Source organism: Lissotriton vulgaris, chromosome 2_1 (genome assembly GCF_964263255.1).
Source record: "Lissotriton vulgaris chromosome 2_1, aLisVul1.2, whole genome shotgun sequence".
Taxonomy (NCBI): Eukaryota; Metazoa; Chordata; class Amphibia; order Caudata; family Salamandridae; genus Lissotriton; species Lissotriton vulgaris.
The window spans coordinates 788,986,375-789,008,030 of NC_141687.1; the positions used below are offsets into that span (position 1 = coordinate 788,986,375).

At 44.0% G+C, this 21,656-nt stretch overlaps 1 protein-coding gene across 1 annotated transcript in view; it reads right to left on the reverse strand.

Annotated features, from left to right (window-relative positions):
• Window positions 1-21,656, reverse strand: part of LOC147731162 (dynein axonemal heavy chain 11-like) — a 962,811-nt gene that overhangs the window by 894,971 nt on the left and 46,184 nt on the right. Inside the window, exon 4 of the mRNA XM_086954157.1 lies at window positions 8,333-8,544. Coding sequence (XP_086810283.1) covers window positions 8,333-8,544 — 212 coding nt within the window. The remainder of the gene's footprint in view (window positions 1-8,332; window positions 8,545-21,656) is intronic.

Below are 21,656 nucleotides of genomic sequence, written 5' to 3' on the forward strand. Positions count from 1 at the left end.
TGTTACTTTATGTGTGTATATGTTGTGTGTCGTGTCAATAGTCACATTAAGTCTTATGTCTTGTGTGTGAAACCACTAAACCACTTGATACACAGTGCTTTATTTTTCCACACCGGTTTGAAAACCAGCACACACCAGTATGGTGCCCAGGGCACACCCACGCCCTAGATGAAGTGAGATGCATGTGAGTTGTTTTCCCCCCCTTTTTTGAAAGGGGGTGTTTGCCACTAAACAACTGTTATTCTCTTTTACAGCATTTCGAGTAGATTACAAACCGTATGTACAGAAAAACACGCATGTTTTATTATTAACAGCGTACAGTATAAATAATTAGTATTTACTTTTATAAAACACTTTTTTCATTTGAATATAGGAGTGGAAATACAGGGCTGGACCCTGTATGGTCCTGATGAAAAGCTTGGGGGAGCTTGAAACATGTCGACCATAACACTGATCTAGCTCAATTAAAGTTAGAATACAGTGTTACCCCTTTTTAATTTTATACCACACTAGGAGCAAAATAAATTGTTGAGGCCCACTAGCACGGTATTTTTAATTTCACACCAACTCCACCATCACCACACTTACACCACACATAGTCATCTCACAAAACCAGTGCTCCAGCGTAGTCGCCTTGTCGCAGCACGCCCCTTTTCGTAGAGAACTGGGATGGCCCCAATGATGAAGCATGTCACCGTGGGGCAACCCCGGTGAGTGAGGGGACTCTAGAAAGAAATTTTTCTTTCTTACATAATTTGGTACACACTGACTTAGTAAGCAGTAACCACAAAACACCAACCAGGTCTCTGGACCCTTCATATTGGGTTCCTGTATTGCATATACTGACTGGAGGCCGACCTGGTTTGGCCTAACCTCCTTCTCCCTCCATTTTTTGTTCTCACTCTTTTTATACCTCCAGGTCAAAAGAATTTCTCAAAGATGTTATCACTGCTAAGATTGCTTTTAATGAAACTTCTACTGAACATGCTTCTCTTTATTTATTAAAATCTATGGCAAAGTTTTATGGAGGCCAAAACAAATTAGGCAAATTACTAGCTAACTATCTTAATATTAAGAACCAGAAACATCACATTGATTCTATTATTGATGATAATCATACCCCAAAATTTAAGGATCCTGAAATACTCCAAGAATTTGTAAATTTGTATACCTCTCTTCACACACCAGAAAGTGCACCTTCAAATGTGGATCTTTCACAATATATTTCAACAATTAATAAACAAACTAGCTCCCAAATGGATGTGGACCTTTTGTAAACTGATATTACACAGGCAGAATTGCTAAATGCAAGACCCTTAAAAAAGATAAAGCTCCAGGCTCGATGGTTTTACACTTGAATTCTATTTGTACTTTGCCCAATTGCTTCTCCCTCATTTGCACACTCTTGTCTCTTCTTTTATAACTTCCTGTAAACTCCACAGGATCCTTTTCGCCTTGATATGTTCAATACCAAAAGAGGACAAAGATTTACGTTATTGCAAAAACTTTAGACCTACATCCCTATTAAACGTTGACTACAAAATCTTTTGAAAAGCATTAGCCTTATGACTAGAACCATACCTTCCCTTGTTGTTAGGCAAAGAACAATCAGGCGTTGTCAAAGGTCGTAACATCACAGACAATACACATGTATTTTTTTACATCCTCTCAAAGTCGACACACTATTCAGACCCACTAGCAGCAATTGCCCTCGACGCTGAAAAAGCCTTTGATAGGGTATATAATAGCCTTTCATCTTTCATGCCCTCAAATGGTTTGGTTTTGGACCAAAAATTACCTCCTTAATTGCTCTACTATACTCTGAACCCAAAGCTGCTATCTCTACTAATGGCCTCACATCGCCCTACTTCAATCTTAAAAGAGGGGCACATCAGGCTTGTCCCCTATCCCCCTATCCTTTTAACCTGGCATTGGAACCTTTTTTATCCAGAATTCGTCAAAATCAATCTATAACAGGGTTTATGTCTGGTTCTCAGCAACCAAACACATAAAGTACCTTGGCTTATGGCTTTCTTCTTCTGTGAAGACGTCCATTTATCTTAATCTTGATAAGTGTATAGACAAACTTAAAACACTTACTGCAAAATGACATCCCCTTAATCTTTCTTGGTCGGGTCGTTGGAACACAATCAAAATGATGCTTACCCCCATAATGCTCTACATTTTTTATAATATACCATTATCCATTCCAGCTAAACTTTTCCACAAGATCAATCCCATCTTGTTATCTTTTTTATGGAACACTAAAAAGAGCAAGAATGACGTTACAGAAATTGCAAAGGCCAAAATCAGAAGGTGGTGTGAACTTTCCCCATTTCTCTAAATATTATAGAGCTTTCCAATTAAGGCAGTTATTGAATTGGGTTTCAGACCATTCAACAGACAAGCCTTTACAGGTAGATTTAGAAACCTCTTTTATAGCCCTGTTTTCATTTAAGGAGTATCTCTCATTTACCCGTAGGCCACAAAAAACGTCTACCCCAATAATCAAAAAATCCTGTAAGTTTCTAGATGCTACCCTTTGTCTTGCCCCGCATGACCTAGATACCTTTCATAAGTCCACAATTTGGCATAACAAATGTATCCTTGTCAAAAATAAACCGGTTTACTGGATGTGTGGAGAAATAAAGGTTGACTTTGGGTACATCAACTATTGGATCATGGCGCATCTATCAAATTTGCGCAAATGCAAGCCCTTTATCAGTACCTTCCTCTTCTCAACATACATTTTCAATTTTACAAGAATCAATACCTAGAGCCTCTGCTAATTTTATAACCATGCCTTCCCCGCTTTTCCAATCTGAACACTCATTGCATACTCTCTTACGCATACATCCCAAAGCTTCCACCATCTATTCTCGCTTAGTGAACCCTCCCATGAACTGGGACAAAATTAAAAAAAGAACTATCCTGGGAAAATGATTTGGAAATAGTCTGGCCTACCTCTTTATGGGATAAAATTTGGTAAAAAATCAGAAAATCATTTAGGGCAGCAAACACTATGCAATTTTCTTCATTTATAGCAGATTATTTTTTACACCTTACACCTGCACATAAACACAGGATACATTGTAAAAATTCCTCTACTTGTTGGACTTGCTCTGAAGATAATGCCGATTTGAAACATATGCTTTTTACATGCCCACATGTATTTAAATTTTGGGAACAGGTTTGGTCCCAAATTATTACCATTTTTCATTCTAAAGCTCCTCTCTCTTTTGCAAACCTTTTTTGGGAAGCCTATTTCCGGATTGGGTTGGCTCTCGTCCCCATACAAAACGTGTTGATTTATTATTAGCAATGGCCTTTCAGCAGATAACAAAGAACTGGAAATATGCTTATAAACTGTCTTATCTAGCTAGGTGGTATGCTGTTTGTCACAATCATCGACTAGACACAGCTATGGTACATCCCATATCTCTTGCTACAAAGCGATTATAACTATAGGGTTCTATTATGCACTTCTTAGATCACCAGATAAAGACATCCTCTACTCCTACCCCCTTAATGCGAGAAGTTACTAAGCCTCCTTGACTTCCTACACTTCCTACACTTTCACTATGGCATAGTCTCCTTTACTATTTTAGCAATATGTATAGGATTATACATTATTAACAAGAATTCTCATGTTATAACTTTATGAACTAGATCTTTGTTTTTTTATGTATTGATATTTCTTATTATATTCTTTATACCATTTCAACTGTAACTGTATATCATCATATTCTTATTTCTTTTTCTTGTATTAATGCACCATTTCATGGATACTTGTACGAAGCATTGTTACTATTACCGTATTGAATTTCTTCAATAAACCTATTCTTGAAACTCTATAAAAGGCTGCTTTATTGAGACAAGTGCACATTAACAGCTTAATCCGGGGCAAACTGCCTTACAAAACTACCACCTCACTAAATATCCAATTAACTAACCAACGTCCTACCCTCACACCTATTATCCCACCCAAAATACCCCACCTCTCAAGTATCTCATTACTATTAAATAGCATGTGAACATTTTAAACTTTAACTTACCCCTCCAGCCTAAAACTGCTAGTATGAAATTCTAAGCAACTAAACTTCTGAACCTTGAACTTCCTTCCTAAACTCCCTTTCCCATGCCTCACCAAAGGCAATGGCACTCCAACCTCTGTAACCTCCTGCGAATCTTTTCAGGCCACAGCCACCAAGAAAAAGGCTGCTTGCTGCCTTTGTCTGCCCCCCTCAACTCTTGTGACAGACTTCCCCAGGGCCTCCTGCTTAGCTGTGGATATTCAAGGCCCGTGCGACTACCTCTTTCAGTTCCAACAGGTACAACTCCATCCCTACCCGTGGAAGATGAACCCCGTCACTCCGAAAAAGCGTACTTAATATCCAATTGGCAAATACCGCTAAAACCAAGATCCCTGCAGAACTGACTCATCTCCCTGTTAATCTTTCTGCATGCCTTTTCCACTGCTGCTGGCTTCCCAGTACCTGTCCACTGCCTGCAGGGCACACTGCCCCTTTAACTGCTTCAAATCAAGTTTCCTGGCCCTCATCATAACCACACCTTTCTCCAGGGAAAGATCATTCACCCCCAGGTGGAGAACCAACACATCCGGACATCTCCCTCTCACCAGCGTGCCATTGAAACACCTGATCAAATTGTGCCATCTCATTCCCCCCTTTCCACGGCAGGTAACAGAAACAAGCACTGGTCAATTCCCAAGTTGATACCATAGGCACTCTTAGCCACTTTCCTCTCCACCCATTTGATGAAGGAATGTCCTACAACCCAGATGGATACATCCTCAGCCGGCGGTCCCGCAACCTAACCTAAAACAAAACAGCAGTAAATATTCACAAGGAAAGCCCAGATATGCTGCCCTCCTCTCCAGATGTGCGCACATTTCTCCAAAGCAATCAGAAGACCAGTGCCACAGCTGCCTAATGTACTCCCATGCCCAGTCGCAATTGCCAGCCTTGGTCGCAGGGCCTGTCCGGAATGAGTGTCTCATAGTCGAAAGGAGTGCCCCCCAATGCCGCCAGCGCTTTGCGCAAAACAGATATGAGCTGGAAGGCAGTTACCCAAGCCCCTGACCGGCACTGGAAAACAACCCCCCGCCCCCCTCGGAAACCCTGCTTTGTGCAAACCACCTGTCACACTATGCCCCTCGGCAGAGCAGCCGGGTGAACCGGAAGCAGCCAAAAAGCTGACTTCACATTGCACTATGCCATCTGTGCCCCCTGTCATGCAGCCTCCACCAGGGGGACATGGGTGTGTTGACTGATCAAAATGGCATTAAAACTGTTTCCACTGGAATTAAGTCATTCACTGACTCGCCTTCAGCCATGACTAGTGCTGGATTAAGCAAAACTGCCCCTGTTTCTTTTTGGGCACCACACCTATGGGTGACGCAATCAAATCTGCCATTGGCCAATCGTCAAAGGAGCCCGCCATCCTCCCCTCTGAAAACTCTTTACCGAGTTTGTCCTGCACTGCGTCCTTGTGTTCTCTTGTAGATCACAAATTGTCCACCCATCTCCAGACACATTTGCCTTTTACCCCAGTTGGAAACCCATTCTGAAGCCTTCCCTCAAGATCCCTCACTCTCCTAGCCTGTCATAGAACCCCAACCAATACTCAAACCTGTTCAGTTTAACCATAGTAGGAGCCTTTCCCTTAAGGTCCATGTGCCCATCTCCCCCATGGTGTGGAAGTGTTGTTGCTGTTGGTTTGGTCCTTTACAACCCGCATAAGGCTGCCACTTCCCTGTACTCTGTCCCTGGTAACCCCCAATGTTCCCAAAGCATTCGATGAGAGTGCGTTTGACAACGCATTGGGAGCCCTCGTTCCTAAATTTACAGTAATCACGAGTGCAGATTCCCTTATTGTAATCCCAGCCAGCTCCCCTTGAAACTCCCTGTCCTTTACCAAGCTCTTCCGAGTCTGGAAAACTGTGACGTTCTTCCACCTGGAAAAAGGAGGACAGGACTGGTGTGCTGGAGTCCCTGCCCCCCCGTCCGCCCCTGCGTCTATCTCCAGTGCCCAAGACCACTGGCTCTGCCCCACTCTGCCATCCATGCCACCAGGGAAGTACTCCACTCTGGGAGCCACCCCCCCCCCCACCCCTAACCTGCCCCCCCCCCACCACCTGATCATCAAACTCTGCTCCTTCCTCCTCACCACTCCATTTGAGCATCGATGCCACAAAAGCAGTGGCCAGCCAACCCATGCCTGACCCAGCCTACCCTCTATGTGCAGTTGGGCAGCCTTCGCCACCCCAGCCTCACCCATCCCCCCGTGGCCCACCTTCAGCCCAGCGTGCCTGAAGACCTTGGGAAAACCTCTGCAGGCCAGTTCCACCTGCCCAGTCAGGGGTCATCATCTATCCCTGTGAACTCCCTCTCACCCACTCAGTCTGCATCTGCTTGGTGGAGCCCCAATAAAGATGGGACCCCAAAAAAATGCACAGGGGTTCCCACCCCACCCTCCTTTTCCATTCTTTTGTCCAGAGCCTGCAATACAGTGGGAGGCACTGCAGCAGCTTCCAGTTCATGCTTTCAGCCTTGGTTATATGGAGTGAGAGGCTCATCCGACATCTTCTATTCATTCTGTGCCCCCTGGATGGGGGAGGCACTGCAGTGGCCTACTGGCCTCCCACCCTCCCAACTGCTTTCCCTTCGCAGTACCATACGTGCATCTACTATGCGGACGGGCCACTGCCAAATTCCCAGAGGGAAGCACTGCTTCGATCAGCGAAGACTCCTCCCCTGAAGCTGCCACCTAGCCAGGGCTTCCCCTACCCCTACGCAGGACCAATGCAGACTGCAAGGGTGCCTGCGCATCTTCCTCTTTCCCGCCCACTCCCAAAGAGAAGCCCTACCACTACGAGCACTGAGCGAGGCCGCCCGCTGAGGCAGTGAGCGGTCTCGCGCACTTACCTTAGGCGATGCCACACGCATCTTGCGGGAGGTGAACAGGTGATGACGGCCGCCACCACGCGGTTGGAGGCCTGCCACGTTGGCCTCACCGGGCCTGCCGCTTTTCCCTCTGCCAGACTGCCACAATCAAATCCAGATGACCTGCTTCGTGCAGGAGGCACATAGCCAACCCAACTTTCGCTGCATTAGACACCATTATACTGCCCTACTGTAAACTTTATGCACTACAAGAAAAAAACTGCCAGGGTTCCCTGCCACCAGGTCACCAAAAATCAAGATGATGGCAAGGAGCCCAAAGGAAGCACGATTTTAGAACGTATTGGGCTACAGCCATAGAAAGGGGAGGGCAGTCAATGCTGGCTGCGCCCACTCCCAAAGTCCCCCGGGAGGGGGTGGCAGACCTCCCTGTGTTCCGCTGCCCCCCAAATCCCCCTATGTTTGAGGGGGTCAGCTGCCTCCTCAAAACATACAACAGAATTAAAAAAGAAGTATATCAAACTGTAGCTCTCCTAACAGAAAATACACAACTTCGGATAAAATACATTATTTACTTAATAATATATGGAAATGACGAAAAAAAAATTAAAAAGGATAGAAAACAATTGTCAAAGTGACCAGTTCTTCCACTTTTGGTCTCGCCAAGAAGAACTTGTCATAATACGATTTTGGGACAGTTAAATATAATATTAGAAATTGAGTTTCTCTTCCAAGTTCTTAATGCATATCTCCGTATGCTCTGTGGTCTTTACACTCTAGTTCGAAACATGTCAAGCTGAATATTACAATGAATATATATCAGCCACTGCTAAATAAAGATGTTTGGTGACTAAGAAGTTAATGCAAAAGTCATTGACAGGTTTTCTTTGAAAAAAAATTCCTCTACAAAAAAACTATTATTTTTTGTCTTATGCAGGCCACTTGGAACATAACATCATCCCTGGGAACATCATCTACACAGTACAAGTTCCTTTGTTAGTTTTTTTCTTTTCAAATTGTTTTAGAGAATTCATAGACCTGAATTATTTAAAGATGCTGTACGGTTTAATAAAGAGACGGAAACGCGTACACATACTAAGAAACAAAGGAAGTATACCCTGGAACTAAAACATTCAGAGGTTCTTAAAAAAATTTATAACCTGAGAAATACTAGTAGCCGAACTCCTGGTGATGCTAGCAGAACTAAAATATACACACGTGTCCTATAGCAGACGTCTGATTGATAATCAGCCAAAGAAAACTGAAAATTAACTGCAAAATAAGCAACATCACAAGAGCATATAATTCAGACATGGTACATAAATTTCTCATGAGCGAGGTGAGTTTTAAATCGTCTGAAATATAAGCTTATGGCGTATCAGCTGAGCCAACATATGTAGTTTCCTTACCCTGTCGATTAGAAGATTGCAAAACTCTTGTAGCAGGACAACTATCCTGGCAGGAGAGCAATAATGTCGGCAGTGCAGCCATATCAGACATATGGTGTGGTAAAGAGGTGCTATGAGGCGTTCAATGTCAGGAAAGTTAGATTCCTCCATGTATGCGATGTAGAATTTCAAAGGTCTGAGGTATAGCTCAATATCCTGAGCTTCAGCCAGAGCTGCCAAGTGACAAAAAGATGAGAAAAATAAAATTAAATACTCTTTAATTGTGAATATAAAGGCCCACATAAAAGCACACTGGCAATAGGAAAAGAATTCCATTTTAAAATACTGGTACATTTAACTTTCTTAATATCTCTTTATGCATTGAATAAGACAACATAATATGGGGAATTTCACACTAGAAGGAAACATTTGTGGTCATATTATCTAAAAATCAACTTTTGCTTTAAAGGGTTAAACAAGATGGTCTGCTCAAGTAATGCTGAGGTAGTGTGCTCAAGAACATACAAAACTTGCAAAGGTAAGCTATGCCAAAAATGTTTCCGATTGAAATAAACACACTAACGTCAAACAAGCACAGATAAACTGCAATGTCTATCTCTTCTAGAAGCAAAGATTTTCAAACAAAACAAATTCCAAGTGAATGCAACTCAACATACCCACACCCAGCTAAAGACAGTACTTAACATTACAGCTACAATTCTTACAACTTCTTTGCACATTAATAGACAAACTACAATTGAGAAAATCAATTTAGCATGCATAAACAATGGAACACCAGGCTGTTCAAATTCAATTCCAAACAAGCATTGGCATAGCCAATATATCTGGCTTTGGCTATCAGACCTTTAACTTCGCAGATGGATGTTTTGTTTTGTCATGGCTTTTGTAAATGATAATTTTGCGCGAGTTATCGGTTCGTCGCCAATGCTAAAAAATAATTCAAAAAGCAAAAATCCTTTTTGGTCTTAAAAAAAAGCTCACACTACCCTAGTACACCATAGCACTGAATGGAGTTAATTTGTGTGGGGATGTGCTCCTTGTGAACAAACAGAATACATTCCCTCACAGTGAAACTAACCAATGGCACAAGTGAGCTGACCAAGTGCCCCATGGTGTGTACTGTTGTGGTTGGAATAAAAATGTGAATGACACAAGTACAGACCAATGAATTAAGAGGGGCTTGTTAAAGCCTCTTGTAAGTTAGTACATTATAACAGAAAGGTCTTTGCTAACGCCAGACCTAAAAACCTGCTACAGTGTCATTGCAAAACAAAACAAATACACAAACATGCGCCCTTTCTCTCCTCCCTGTTCCCCTGTCTCTCCGACCCGACACCACGCCACCCAACGAGGCCAAACAATCTTCCCCAAACTGGAACAAATAGTTTACAAATTAGACAGCACAACATGATAATATGCACTGCATAAAACACCAAGCGACGTAATTCACAAAATAAACGACAACTAGGCAGGATGGAGTAGCAAAATGCCTGACCTGCTTTTACAAAAGAAGAAATGGTAATTGTGTCCGGTGAGTGACTGAAACGTGGAAACACCCGCACCTCAACACACAGATCTCACTTTGTCTCTCTCTCATATCAGGAATTATAATTAACCTCTGTTGAAAAAAACGAGAAACTGCCCTATCGGGATGAGAATGTGCTACCTACAGTTTATGGGCAACAACTCGCCACAGCAGGTGATCAAACTACTGAGCTACCTCATCATAAACAGGTATGACACCACAAAACACAACAAGTCATAACATTTTCCCCTCATGTTGCTAGCATCGTACTACAAATCTCCCTCAAACAGACTTCATTTATTGAGAAGAAGGGACACTGACAGGGATGAAGTGCATTGTTAATTACATAGAGTGCTGCTTGCGTTGAAACCTGCCTGTTCTTAAAGTAATGTGAAACCAATCTATTTTGCTTACTCTGATGCACTAACGTCATGTTTGACACCAAACAGCCCTGACTTTTGTGTAACAGTTCTTTGTATTGTGGAATATGTACTTTTGCTTTTCCCATTAATGGTGTGCTGTATACCCTGTTTAACCGTGCAAACTGTTAGTGGTTTAAAGGGCACCAACACCGCTAGTTGTCAGACTTCGGAACCCCAAGTGTTCTTATTGACAATAAACACACTGCTCCTTTTAAAACAAACCTGCAGACGCCGAAGTGCGTCCATGAAGTCACTACAAATGGAGCGTTACAATTTAGTTAATACCGTGTGTGTGATTTGGGTGCTCCCTGCATATTTTCGTGCTTTTTTAAGAACGCTCGATGTGTCTGGCGCTTGGCAATGCTGTCAACGAGTCTGTCAACGAGTCCTGCTGTCGTGCATTGCGTAAACTTTATGTGTCTCTATTAGCTTACTCCGGTGTCATTTGGTTCTGACCTCTAATTGATTTAAATCTCGTAATCTATGTGATAAATTAGTTAGTCCTCCTGATTACTCGCAGAAAAGAAGAATCTAATAGCCCCAGTTCAGCTGGGAGTAGACGTACCTCTGAGTGGCAAGCAGCGGGCAAGTTAAGGGCTGCAAGCTTCCAACAAGCCCATCCGTCACAATCACTGTCAGCTAGGTGATGAATGGAAGGTGTGGCAGCCGCCATTCCCAGCCAGGGCCAGGCAGAGACAGGCACTCCTGGTAGGCTGTCACTCTTTGTCATTCCGTGCCAGCTGAGTCCCACAGCTGCCATCAGCGACGGCCACGCAGGGCATAAAACATACAGTGTGAACAATGACAGCGGCAGCGCGGAGTTTATTGACGGCATTATTAATTAGTCTAATGACGCCGAGGGCCGCTACGAAAAACACGAGCATTTGATTTCTGCATGCTTTCAAAACAAGTCAGGCCCGGGCCGTGCTGTGATTGGCTGACGTCACGGGGGTGTCCCGGGCCGGCAGCCAATCACAGCGCGGCCCGGGAAATGACGTCACGGGGGTGTCCCGAGCCTGCAGCCAATCACAGCGCGGCCCGGGACACACGGCAACAAGGGGCGGGGCTTAAAAAAAGACCCAGAAACGCCCCCGAATCGCGTTTTCACCGGAAAGCGTGATTGACAGCCTCTGTCTCCCAATGGCTAGCGTCCATTTATGGAGCTAGCCAATGGGAAACAGAGGCGGTCCGAACATCCATACTGTAGACAAAAGTTTTCGATCTGGGAGGGGCACTGCGTGCCCTCGCCAGGTCGAAACCTAAAAATGATTCCCAAGTTTCTTTCTTTTTGAGGTGGTGTAGGCAGGGGTCCCATATTCTGGGTCTTCCAGTTAGGAGACCAGACAGATCTACAATTTCCGAAAAGTAGCACCTCTGTTTTACCAGAGTTTAGCTTTAGGCAATTAGTTTTCGTCCAATGATCAACTTGCATCATACAAGAGCTGAACCTATGGCCCTCCTCTTTAGAGTCTTTGGGGATAGACACCACTATTTGTGTGTCATCGACGTAAGATACTACCGAAAAGTCCAGGGACTTTATCAATTTAGCTAGGGGAGCAACGTACAAGTTGAAAAGGGTGGGGCTTAGTTAAGAGCCCTGCGGCACCCCACATGGCACACTAAATAGCTCAGATGTACAGTTGCCCAATGCAACATGGTTTCTTCTGTTGGTTAAGAAATCTTGAAGTAGGGCCAGGGCAACTCCTCTAATTCCCATGTCCCTAAGCCGGTTAATCAATATGGGGTGGTTAACGTGTCAAATGTCGCCGCGAGATCAAGTACATCAGGACTGCTTGATCACCTTTATCCAAAGCCCATCTGATCTCTCCGGAGGCGGCAAGCAAAGCAGTTTCGGTGCTATGCGCCTTTCTGAAAACCGTATTGTGAAGGATCCAGCAGAATATTATTATCAATACCGGCCAATTTTGCTCCAGTTTCCTACAAGTTTGTTTCTGAGACCTTAAGGTTCGTGAGAATCAGGGTTCAGACGGAGTGCCGCGCCAGAGTGTCTGCTTTTTTTCCCGTTGCTTGGACGTGCATGGCCTTCTTTATCCAAATAGTGTATTTACGGGCAGCTATCTCTGCATCGCCATCCACAATATTTATTGTGGGACGTGTGCCTAACAAGGTTGTATTGAGGTCACGTGCATTTATCTTGCTCCATGATCTTAACTTGAGAATCTCTGATGGTGGCGCTCTAGCCACGTTTTGTAAAAAATTATACAGCTTTATGATCAGACAATGCAAGGGGAAGAATATCTGGGACTGCTAGGAAAGGAATAGATGTGTCAGTTTCTTTCACAAGCTTTCACAAGCTTGTCAGAGCCTTCAGATTCAGAGCCCTTCAACAAACAGGCAGGGCAAGTATGTAGGTCTCTAGAGGGGGACCTTTTTAGATGAGAAAGAGTCCATTCCAAAGCATGGGGAGGTTGAGGGGAGGTAAGGTATCTGAGGTTAGATAATACATCATAAAGCGAGTTACGGAAGATAAGTAACTTGTTCTTCTGATGGATACTTCTAACTGCAGATTCCTAATCTTGTGAATAGATACCAAAGAAGTAACTCACCTGGTGGTGGGTCTGTGGAATGGCTCAAATCAAAATGTCCTACAGGACAAATTGGGTGAAATGCCTACCCTGACAGACGTGTCAAGACAAGAGTGATATTGAAGGTGTGCATTGATGCCCACGTAGCAGCCTGAAAGACATCAAGGACAGGTTCTCTGCATGCCAGTGCAGTAGTATCAGCCTTGAACCAAGTGGAATGGGCCCCCAATCCTTCATGTAGATGCTGCTTAGCTAATGTGGAGCAGATTTTAATGCAGAGGACTATCCACCTAGAGATGGTTCTTTTCTACACGGCCTTGACTTTCTCTGCTCCTGAGAAGCCCACAAAGACCCATGGTCTCTGGTACGATCAATGTAGAAACTGAAGGTTCTCTTCAGATCCAAACAATGGAGTATCTTCTCTTCTTTTAAGGAATGAGGTGGGACACAGAAGGTTAGTAAGCAGTACTTAATTTGAACTGGTGGTTGCCAATGGCGCCCACCGGCACTTCTTTTTGGGGATCAGCACTTATTTTCCTTATCAGATAATTACCACAAGCAAGAGAGGTAAAAAACACACAAAGGGGAAAGGAAGAGGAAGAAAAAAACAGAAAAACAGGCAAATAGGGAGAAAGAAGGAACCTGCAAGAGTGTGATACAGGGGCAGCAGTGTCTGGTAGTGTATTAAAGAGACTAGAATTGAATTAAACACTACACAACCTTGGTATTAAGTGTGCCGATGTTTAATACCATTGTCAGAGAAGAGCTGTGGGCACCAGCTCTCATTCTTTTACAAATTAGGCATAGACTGGAAGGGTGACAGCCTGTTCACAATAAAATTGTGTCATTAGTTTCAGCAGGAATGCAGCTGGAGTCCACAGCATCAGTTAGTGTGGGAAAAGGTTGTATAAGGTGCTTAGGCCAAAAGTGCCTGTAGCTCACTTATGCGACAAGCTAACTATTGTCACCAAAAAGACTGAGTTCAGGGACAAAGGGCACAGTGGGCAACTATTTGGCTTAAAGGGGGTGCACATCAAAAAAGTGAGAACCAAATTCAACTCCCAATGTAGCATCACAAAGGACTTTATGGGAACATATGTTGTAAATCTATTAGAAAGCTCATAACAACATGTGATTTGAATAAAGAAAACTGATCAACTGTAAAATACAGAAAAATAGCTGACGAGCAGCATTTAACTGTGCCCAGAGGGAGATCAAATGGAGCCAACTGGTACCATTCAATCACCACTCATGCAGGTGCAGGTCGCACAGGTCCGGGTGCAAGACCCTGCCCTGCTGGTGTGACAGAAGTTCCTAACAAAGTGGCAGCCTAACCAGTGGAGAGATGCTTATGCCCAGTAGTTCCGGGTACCACACTCTACACCCCAATCTGGAACTACAAGATGACTTAGGCCTGGTTGTTCCTGATCTTTTTCAGAACTTGACCCAAAAGAGGCAGAGGCAGATACAGGAGACCCAAGTTTCCCTCTAGTAGGATTGCAAGCCTTCTTGGAAACTCCAACATACTAAACTGCTAACAATGTGTATTCTTAGAACCGGCGAACAGACCAGGCCAGGAATCTACATTTGCTGGAAGGTTCCCTGTACCACCTTCTGATTTAACTGCCATTTGAGATCCACTAAGCAACTTAATCCGTCCTCTCTGTTGTTCAGAATTCCTGCCAATTGGCTCAAAGTTAGAGAACTGCCCTGGTGGGATTCAGGCACTTTCAGAGATGCAGACCTTCCTAGCACAGGACCCATCACCCCATCTGCCCTGCTTGTGGGGTATCATGGGGACCCGCACCAGCCACCCTTTGATTGTTGTTACATACAAGGGTAAACCTTAATGTCACTGGGAACTGAGTAATTAAACAGTACAATAGAGGGTGGTCCCAGTAAATACTATTTTGGTAACAAGCACAAATTATACAAAAATTGAAAAACAATAGAAAATGACCACGTTGTGTGAATGATGTAGCAGTGAAATCCTTACAAGGGAACCCTTTCCATTCACAGGAGCATCCCCGCGAGCAGCGACTGAGCACCGCTGGGCTACCCAATTCACTTCAGGGTTTCCTCGGATCTGAGTGACTAAGCAACATACAGCCTTTTTTGCAGTTTTACTCAACAACAGATTATTTCACTAAGGTATCCAAGCCAATTAATCTGGTCTGGATCGGGCAGATAATTTTGAAGGGACACGTCAGAATTTAACCCGATTTAAGTACTGGTGTTCTGCTCTCACACGCCTGGAGCCTATGCTCCCTACGCTTTGCTGAACTGGCCCTCAATGAAGGGCATCATATGGTGCCCCCTTTTTCCACCACAGTCCTGAGGAAGAACCCCACGTGAGGAATTCAAGAACCTACATCGCTACGGGGGTCGAAACGTCTACACTTTACACTTTGCCAGCATAACCAACAGTGATTAGTCCACTGTGTTTTTTGTCTGAATCATGGCTACATGATAATTTATAGAGAAATGTTGTGAAGCAATTTGCTGAAGACTGAGCCATTTTGTAATATACATATGAATATGTGATTGTCACTATATTTTCCCCTCCCTATACCCTTTCAACCTCACTCAAATCACAAAACTTCCCCAACTCCTCTTTCCTCCTGGGCACTTACTGCTTTTATAATAGTATGGATTAAAAAACACTTTATGTCCAGTGTGATTAAATAACACTGCTACATCATTCATACAACGTGGTCATTTTCTATTTGTGTTTAAATTTTTGTATAATTTGTGGTTGTTACCAAAATAGTATTTACTAGGGCCACCCTCCATTGTACCCTTTGATTTTTGGCAGGAAGGCCTTCAGTGCCAAATCGATCCCCTACAACTCCAACAGACTGATGTGGAACTGGGTTTTCGCCAGCAACCGGAGTCCTCTGATCTCCACCTCTCTAAGTTGGCCCCCAACTCAGCAGTGATGCATCCTTCACCGCTGTCAGCTCTCCTTTGGGGTAAACAGTCTGCCACTGGCTCAATCGTTTTTGAGCAATCACCACTGCAAATCTTTTTCAGTCTTCTTTGAAACCTATATGGAATCTGATAGATTCCTCTGGAGCAGTGCCCACATGTTGTAAAATGGCCCTCTCTGAAGCGTCACCCGAAACATTTTGCTTTTCTCCTCCTTTTTTTGCTGAACTCTTTTTGTTGACCATAGGGCTCTGAGCACTTTAACACTGCTAACCAGCACTAAAGTGCATGTGCTTCACCCATAAACATGATGACACTGGTGTATACCTGATTGGCATATCTGTTGTACTGGTAAGTCCCTTGTACAGTAGTATACCATAAGCCCAGGGCCTGTGATTCAAATGCTACTAATGGGCTTCAGTACGGATTGTGCCACCCTTAGAAGCATCCTTTCAAACCTGTCTCAGGCCTGTCACTGCAGTGCCTGTGTTTGCAATTTATTTCCACTTTGACTTGGCATTTAAAACTACTTGCCAGGCCTTAAACTCCCCTTATATGCCACATAAGTGATACCTAAGGTAGGCCCCAAGTACCCAGAAGGGCAGGGTGCCATGTAAGTAAAATGTAGGACATGTACCTTTATGTTTTACATGTCCTGGTAGAGACGAAAAGTCTATTTCATTTTTAACTACTGTCAGGCTACCCTTCTCAGAGGCCAGAATTGGGAATTCCTTAATACACTTTTAAGCTGTAATTCCTGATCAGAGAGGAGTAGCTTTTTCATGTTTCATATCTTTGGAATGGTAACAATAAGTCCTTCTTACTGGTTGGATGTAACATCACTGTTTTAGAAATGCCATTTTAGAAAGTGGACCTTTCTCTGCATTTAATGTTTTTTGTACCTTACAGCCTGTGTCCAATCCACGTCTGGGTTGGGTGACAGCTACACTTTGTGAATTCCCTCTAGACAGCCACAAACACAAGATGGTGAAGCTCATCTGCATTCTGAGCATTCATCTACATTCTGATGGGTCTGTCTAGGCAGGGAGTAATGGGAGGGGCTAACACTTATACTTCAATAGATAGTGTCCTGTCCACACACAATGCTCTGATTCATCCCCCAGAGTCTGCCTGGCAGATAGGACTGGGTGAAAGGGATTGTGTGCACTTCAGAACCCAGCCTTTGATATCACCTCTACTTCAAAGGCACTTTTGGGTATAAGTACTGGGTCCCTGACCCACACAAATTAGACACAACTGGACTTGTAACTGAAGCTCTGCCAGAAGACTGCTGTGCTGCTTAAAGGACTCAACTGGACTACTGATCTGGAAGGCCTATTTTTGTGTCTATTTGTTGCCCTACTGCCTGCTGCGCTCTGACTCTGCTGAAGGAGAGCTGGATTCTGCCTTCTTCCAAGTTATTTCTAAGGGCTTGTTGGCTTGCCCCCTGTTGCTTGAGACTCAAGTATATCAAAGTCACTACCCCTACTCCTGTGCCTGGCTCACTGGAAGTGGCCCAGATACTTGCAACACGGATTTTGGTGCATCTCCTGTCTGCATGTAGCAGAACCAGTGCATCGACCCACTTGCCGGAGTAAAATTGGCACATCAACCTCGAACCAGTGCTTGGCCTCCAGAAATTGCCGCATTGGACAGCGTATCGTCGTCGCTGCAGCTTGGTGAGATCAAAGCATCCCCTTGACTGCATGGCAGAATCTGGAGCACCGCTTGACCCCTCTCAACTCCGGCACCCATCTTCAGAACCTTTGCGTGGAGAAGATCGGCGCATCCAGTGCTGCGGGACTCGACATCGACTCATTTTGTTTCTTGCGATCAAGAAAGGTACTTTGTTCATCGGGGCCTGCATGGGTCCTGTAGCTGGCCTGTGCTTCCACTAGGGCAGCCCGAAGTTTGACTTTGTCCCGGTTCAGCACGACCTAAAGTAACTTTTTTAGCGCTACATGCTTCTCAGTGCTTTACTGCCTTCATTCCTTTAAAATTCAATATCTCAACTTCTATACATTTGATTTTTCATTTTTGGTCTTGTTTTGTTTCCAATATAATAATATATTTTTATAAACCTGTATGGAGTCGTTTTGTGGTGATGTCATGTTGTTACTATGTGTGTGTGTTGCACAAATACTTTACATATTGCCTCTTTAGATAAGCTTGACTGCTCTGTGTCAGGCTACCTGAGGGTGAGTAAAGGTTATCTTTTAGTGAGTATCTAACTTACCCTGATTAGAACTGTGGTCTGTACTTTGACAGGGTGCACACCTCTGCCAACTAGAGACCCCATTTCTAACAGTATCTAAGAGTTAAGGATGCATTGCAACATATTTGTTCTCTGCTTTTTTATTGCCCACATGTTATTAATTTTTTCTCTAATTTTTACATCTCGCCTAGGCAGCACATGTGCTGACTCTCAAGGCATGCTGTATCTCCTGTATGGGCTTTCAGTATGCCCATCGTTTGAATTTGTTCAATCATATGCCTTTCGAAATTCCTTTGTTTCGTTGGTGAATAATTTACATTTGTGCCTCCTTTAGCTGTTTTGGTCATGCCCTGGAGAATGGCCCTGTAACATGGATCACTTCACTGCAGGCCATATAAGTTAGTTTCGGCGTACTACTTTTTCTTCTGAAAGGCTTGTTTTGGCTTCCCAAAGGCGCTCAGCCGAGGACTGCAAATCATTCACACCATCTTTGGTTTTATGAGCACTTTTTCAGTCTAAGTTGTTTTTCATCCTATAGCATATTTGATTTCTTTAGCTCAAATATCCAAACCTTAAATGATATACTTGGATATATTGGAAGTGTAGTTTAAGAAGATGGTCAAAAGTAGGATCAAACTATTTACATTGTGCTTTTGACAATGTGATTATTTGGATATGATTAAAGAGGTAAACATACTGTATTGCTCTGTTTTATGTAAATGGAAGCAGCTTTAAGTTGTGCACTTTTAACTTTTGATGCTTCCTGTTGGGTTTCAATCATTGGTGAAATAAAATTAATATCGAGGGATGCCTCCTTGTGCTCTCCAAATGCAGCATGTAATATGGGGTTATTTAACAATATATCCTTCAAGTAGACAGTGCAATACCAACTCAGCAATATGCAGCACCACCTCAGCATCAGTGCAGCACCACTTCAGCACCAGTCAGCGTCACTCAGTCACTTCAGGAGCACTACCATAATACTACATAAGTATCACTCAGCAGCACCTGAACACCACCACAACACCAGCACAGCACCACCTCAGCACCACTTCAGCCCCAGACAAGCACACCTCAGCACCACACCACCACCTCAGCACCAGCCCAGTACCATGTCTGCATATAGAACAGCACCACCACACTACCTCAGGATCAGTGCATCATCACCACCTCAGCATTAGTGGAGCACCAATACAGCATCACTCAGAGCCCCCACAGCATCACTCAACACCACAACAGCACCACCTCAGCATCAACAAAGCACCACCTTCGCATCAGTGCACCACCACCTCAGCACTAGTGCAGCATCACCACAGAATCAGTGCAGCACCACCTCAGCACCAGCACAGCATCTCCTCAACACTAGTATATGTAGTAGACCCTTGTACTCACTACCATTCCTATGTGATTCTTAGAGTTTATCCATTTGTATCTCTTCCTTGAGTGACTTTACAACTTGTACATTTGCAATTTTTCTGTTTGTATCTATTCCTTGTGTGACTTTACAACTTGTACATTTGCAATTTTTTCTGTTTGTATCTTTTATGTAACTCCTGTAATACTAAGTCCTTATGTATCGCAACTGGTTCTTATGTAAAGCGCTCTGACCCTTTCGGGTAATGTTCGCGCTATATAAAATCGCATTAAATAAATAAAATAAAAATAAATGAAACTTAGGACCAACTGAGCACCACCTCTGTACAAAAACACCACCACCTCAGTATCATTAAGTACTACTTCAGCACCAGTGCAGCACCAGCACAGCATTAGCGCAGCACTACCTCAGCATCAGCTCAGCACCACCTGAGAACCAGCACAGAACCCCCTCAGCACAGCACCTGCTCACAATAAGCATAGCACCACCTCCTCATCAGTGTACCACTACCACTACAGCACCAACTCATCATCAGTGCAGCACCACCTGAGCACCAGCAGACACCACCTCAACATCAGCATAGCACCATCACAGCATCAGCACAGCACCACCTCTGTATCAGTGCACCACCACCAACGCATCCCCACCTCAGCACCAGTGCAGCCCCACCTCAGCAACTCAGAACCAATGCAGCACCACCTCAGCATTAGCGCAGCATCACCTCAGCATTAGTGCAGCATCACCTCGGTACAGCACTAACTCAGCATCACTCAGCACCACCTGAGTACCACCTCAGCATGACTCAGCAACCCCACAGCATCACTCAGTAGCACCACAGCATCACTCAGTACCACCTCACTCAACCACAGCACCACCTCAGCATCAGTGTTAGAAATAGGGGATCTCTATTTGGCAGTGGCTTGCACCCTGCCCAAGTAGGGACCTTTATTCTAGTCAGGGTAAGGGATTTACACAGCTAAAATAATCCCTGCTCACCTCCTTGGTAGCTTGGCATGAGCAGTCAGGCTTATCTCAGAGATAATGCGTAAAGCATGTATATATAAACACACAGTAACAAAGTGTAAACACTACAAAAGGACACCAGTTGAGAAACAAAACAATATTTATCTGAATAAAACAAGACCAAAACGACACAAAATCCAAGATACACAAGTAAAGATATCACTTTTAAAAGGTTCAAAATAGTTCAGTCAATAGGAAACTATGGATGCATCTCTTTTATCACTAAGTAACTGGGATGCATCAAAATCAAAGAATAAAACAGGCACAGGGGAGGTGAGCTGCCGGTAAAACAAAGTAACGCGTCAGTTTCTTACTCCCAGGGGAGGTGATGCTTCGGTTCCTTAGTTTTCAGGGGAGGTGATGCGTTGGGTCCTTACTGTAGTGCATTAGAGATGATGCATTGATTCCGTACTGTCAGGGGTGATGATGTGTCCGTTCCTCTTACTGGGAGGGGAGGTGATGCATCGATCTACAGACAATCGGCCTCAGTTCTTTACTGCTGAGTAACATTGATGAAGAAATTGGTGCACAGGTGCAATGCGTCAAAAATCCGGGTGTGCTGGGTCGATGAGGCAGCGAAACAAGCGCTGTGTCAATTTTCCAGCCGCATAGAAGGTGATTGTTAGACCTAGCATTTCTTGGCATGATTACCCCAGACATTTTGCCTCTACCTCCTCTATTTTTGATGCTGTGATGGATTTCGTTTTACCAACATAGATACTTTGGGCACTTTACCACTGCTGATCAGTGTCAAAGTGCAAGTGCTCCCTCTGTAAAGTGTAATGGTAATTGGTTGTCCATAATTGGTATATTTGCCCTAGTAAAGTGCAGTATGTGTTCCAGGGATGGTAATGCAAATGCTACTAGTGGGCCTGCAGCGCTAATTGTGCCACCCACAGAAGTAGCCTTAAAGAGAGAACTCAGGCCTGCCACTGCAGTGCCTGTGCGCAGTTTAATAAACTGCCATGTTGTCCTGACAAGTGCACCCACTTGCCAGGTCTTACCCTTCCCTTTCTATGCACATCAGACACCCCTATGGTAGGTCCAAGGTACCCCCTGGGCAGGGTGCAGTGCATGTGAAAGGTAAGACATGTACTGAGGTGTGTACCATGCCCTGACAGTGAAATACTCTCGATTTAGTTTTTCACTGTTGAAAGGCCATCTTGCCCATAGGACAGAATGGGGAGGTTGTGTAGTATATTTTCCGGCCTATCTTCTCAAAGGCTACGATGGAGAGGTGAAGTTAAGTTTGCCTGAACTCAAAATGTAATAACACATCTTTTTATGGAG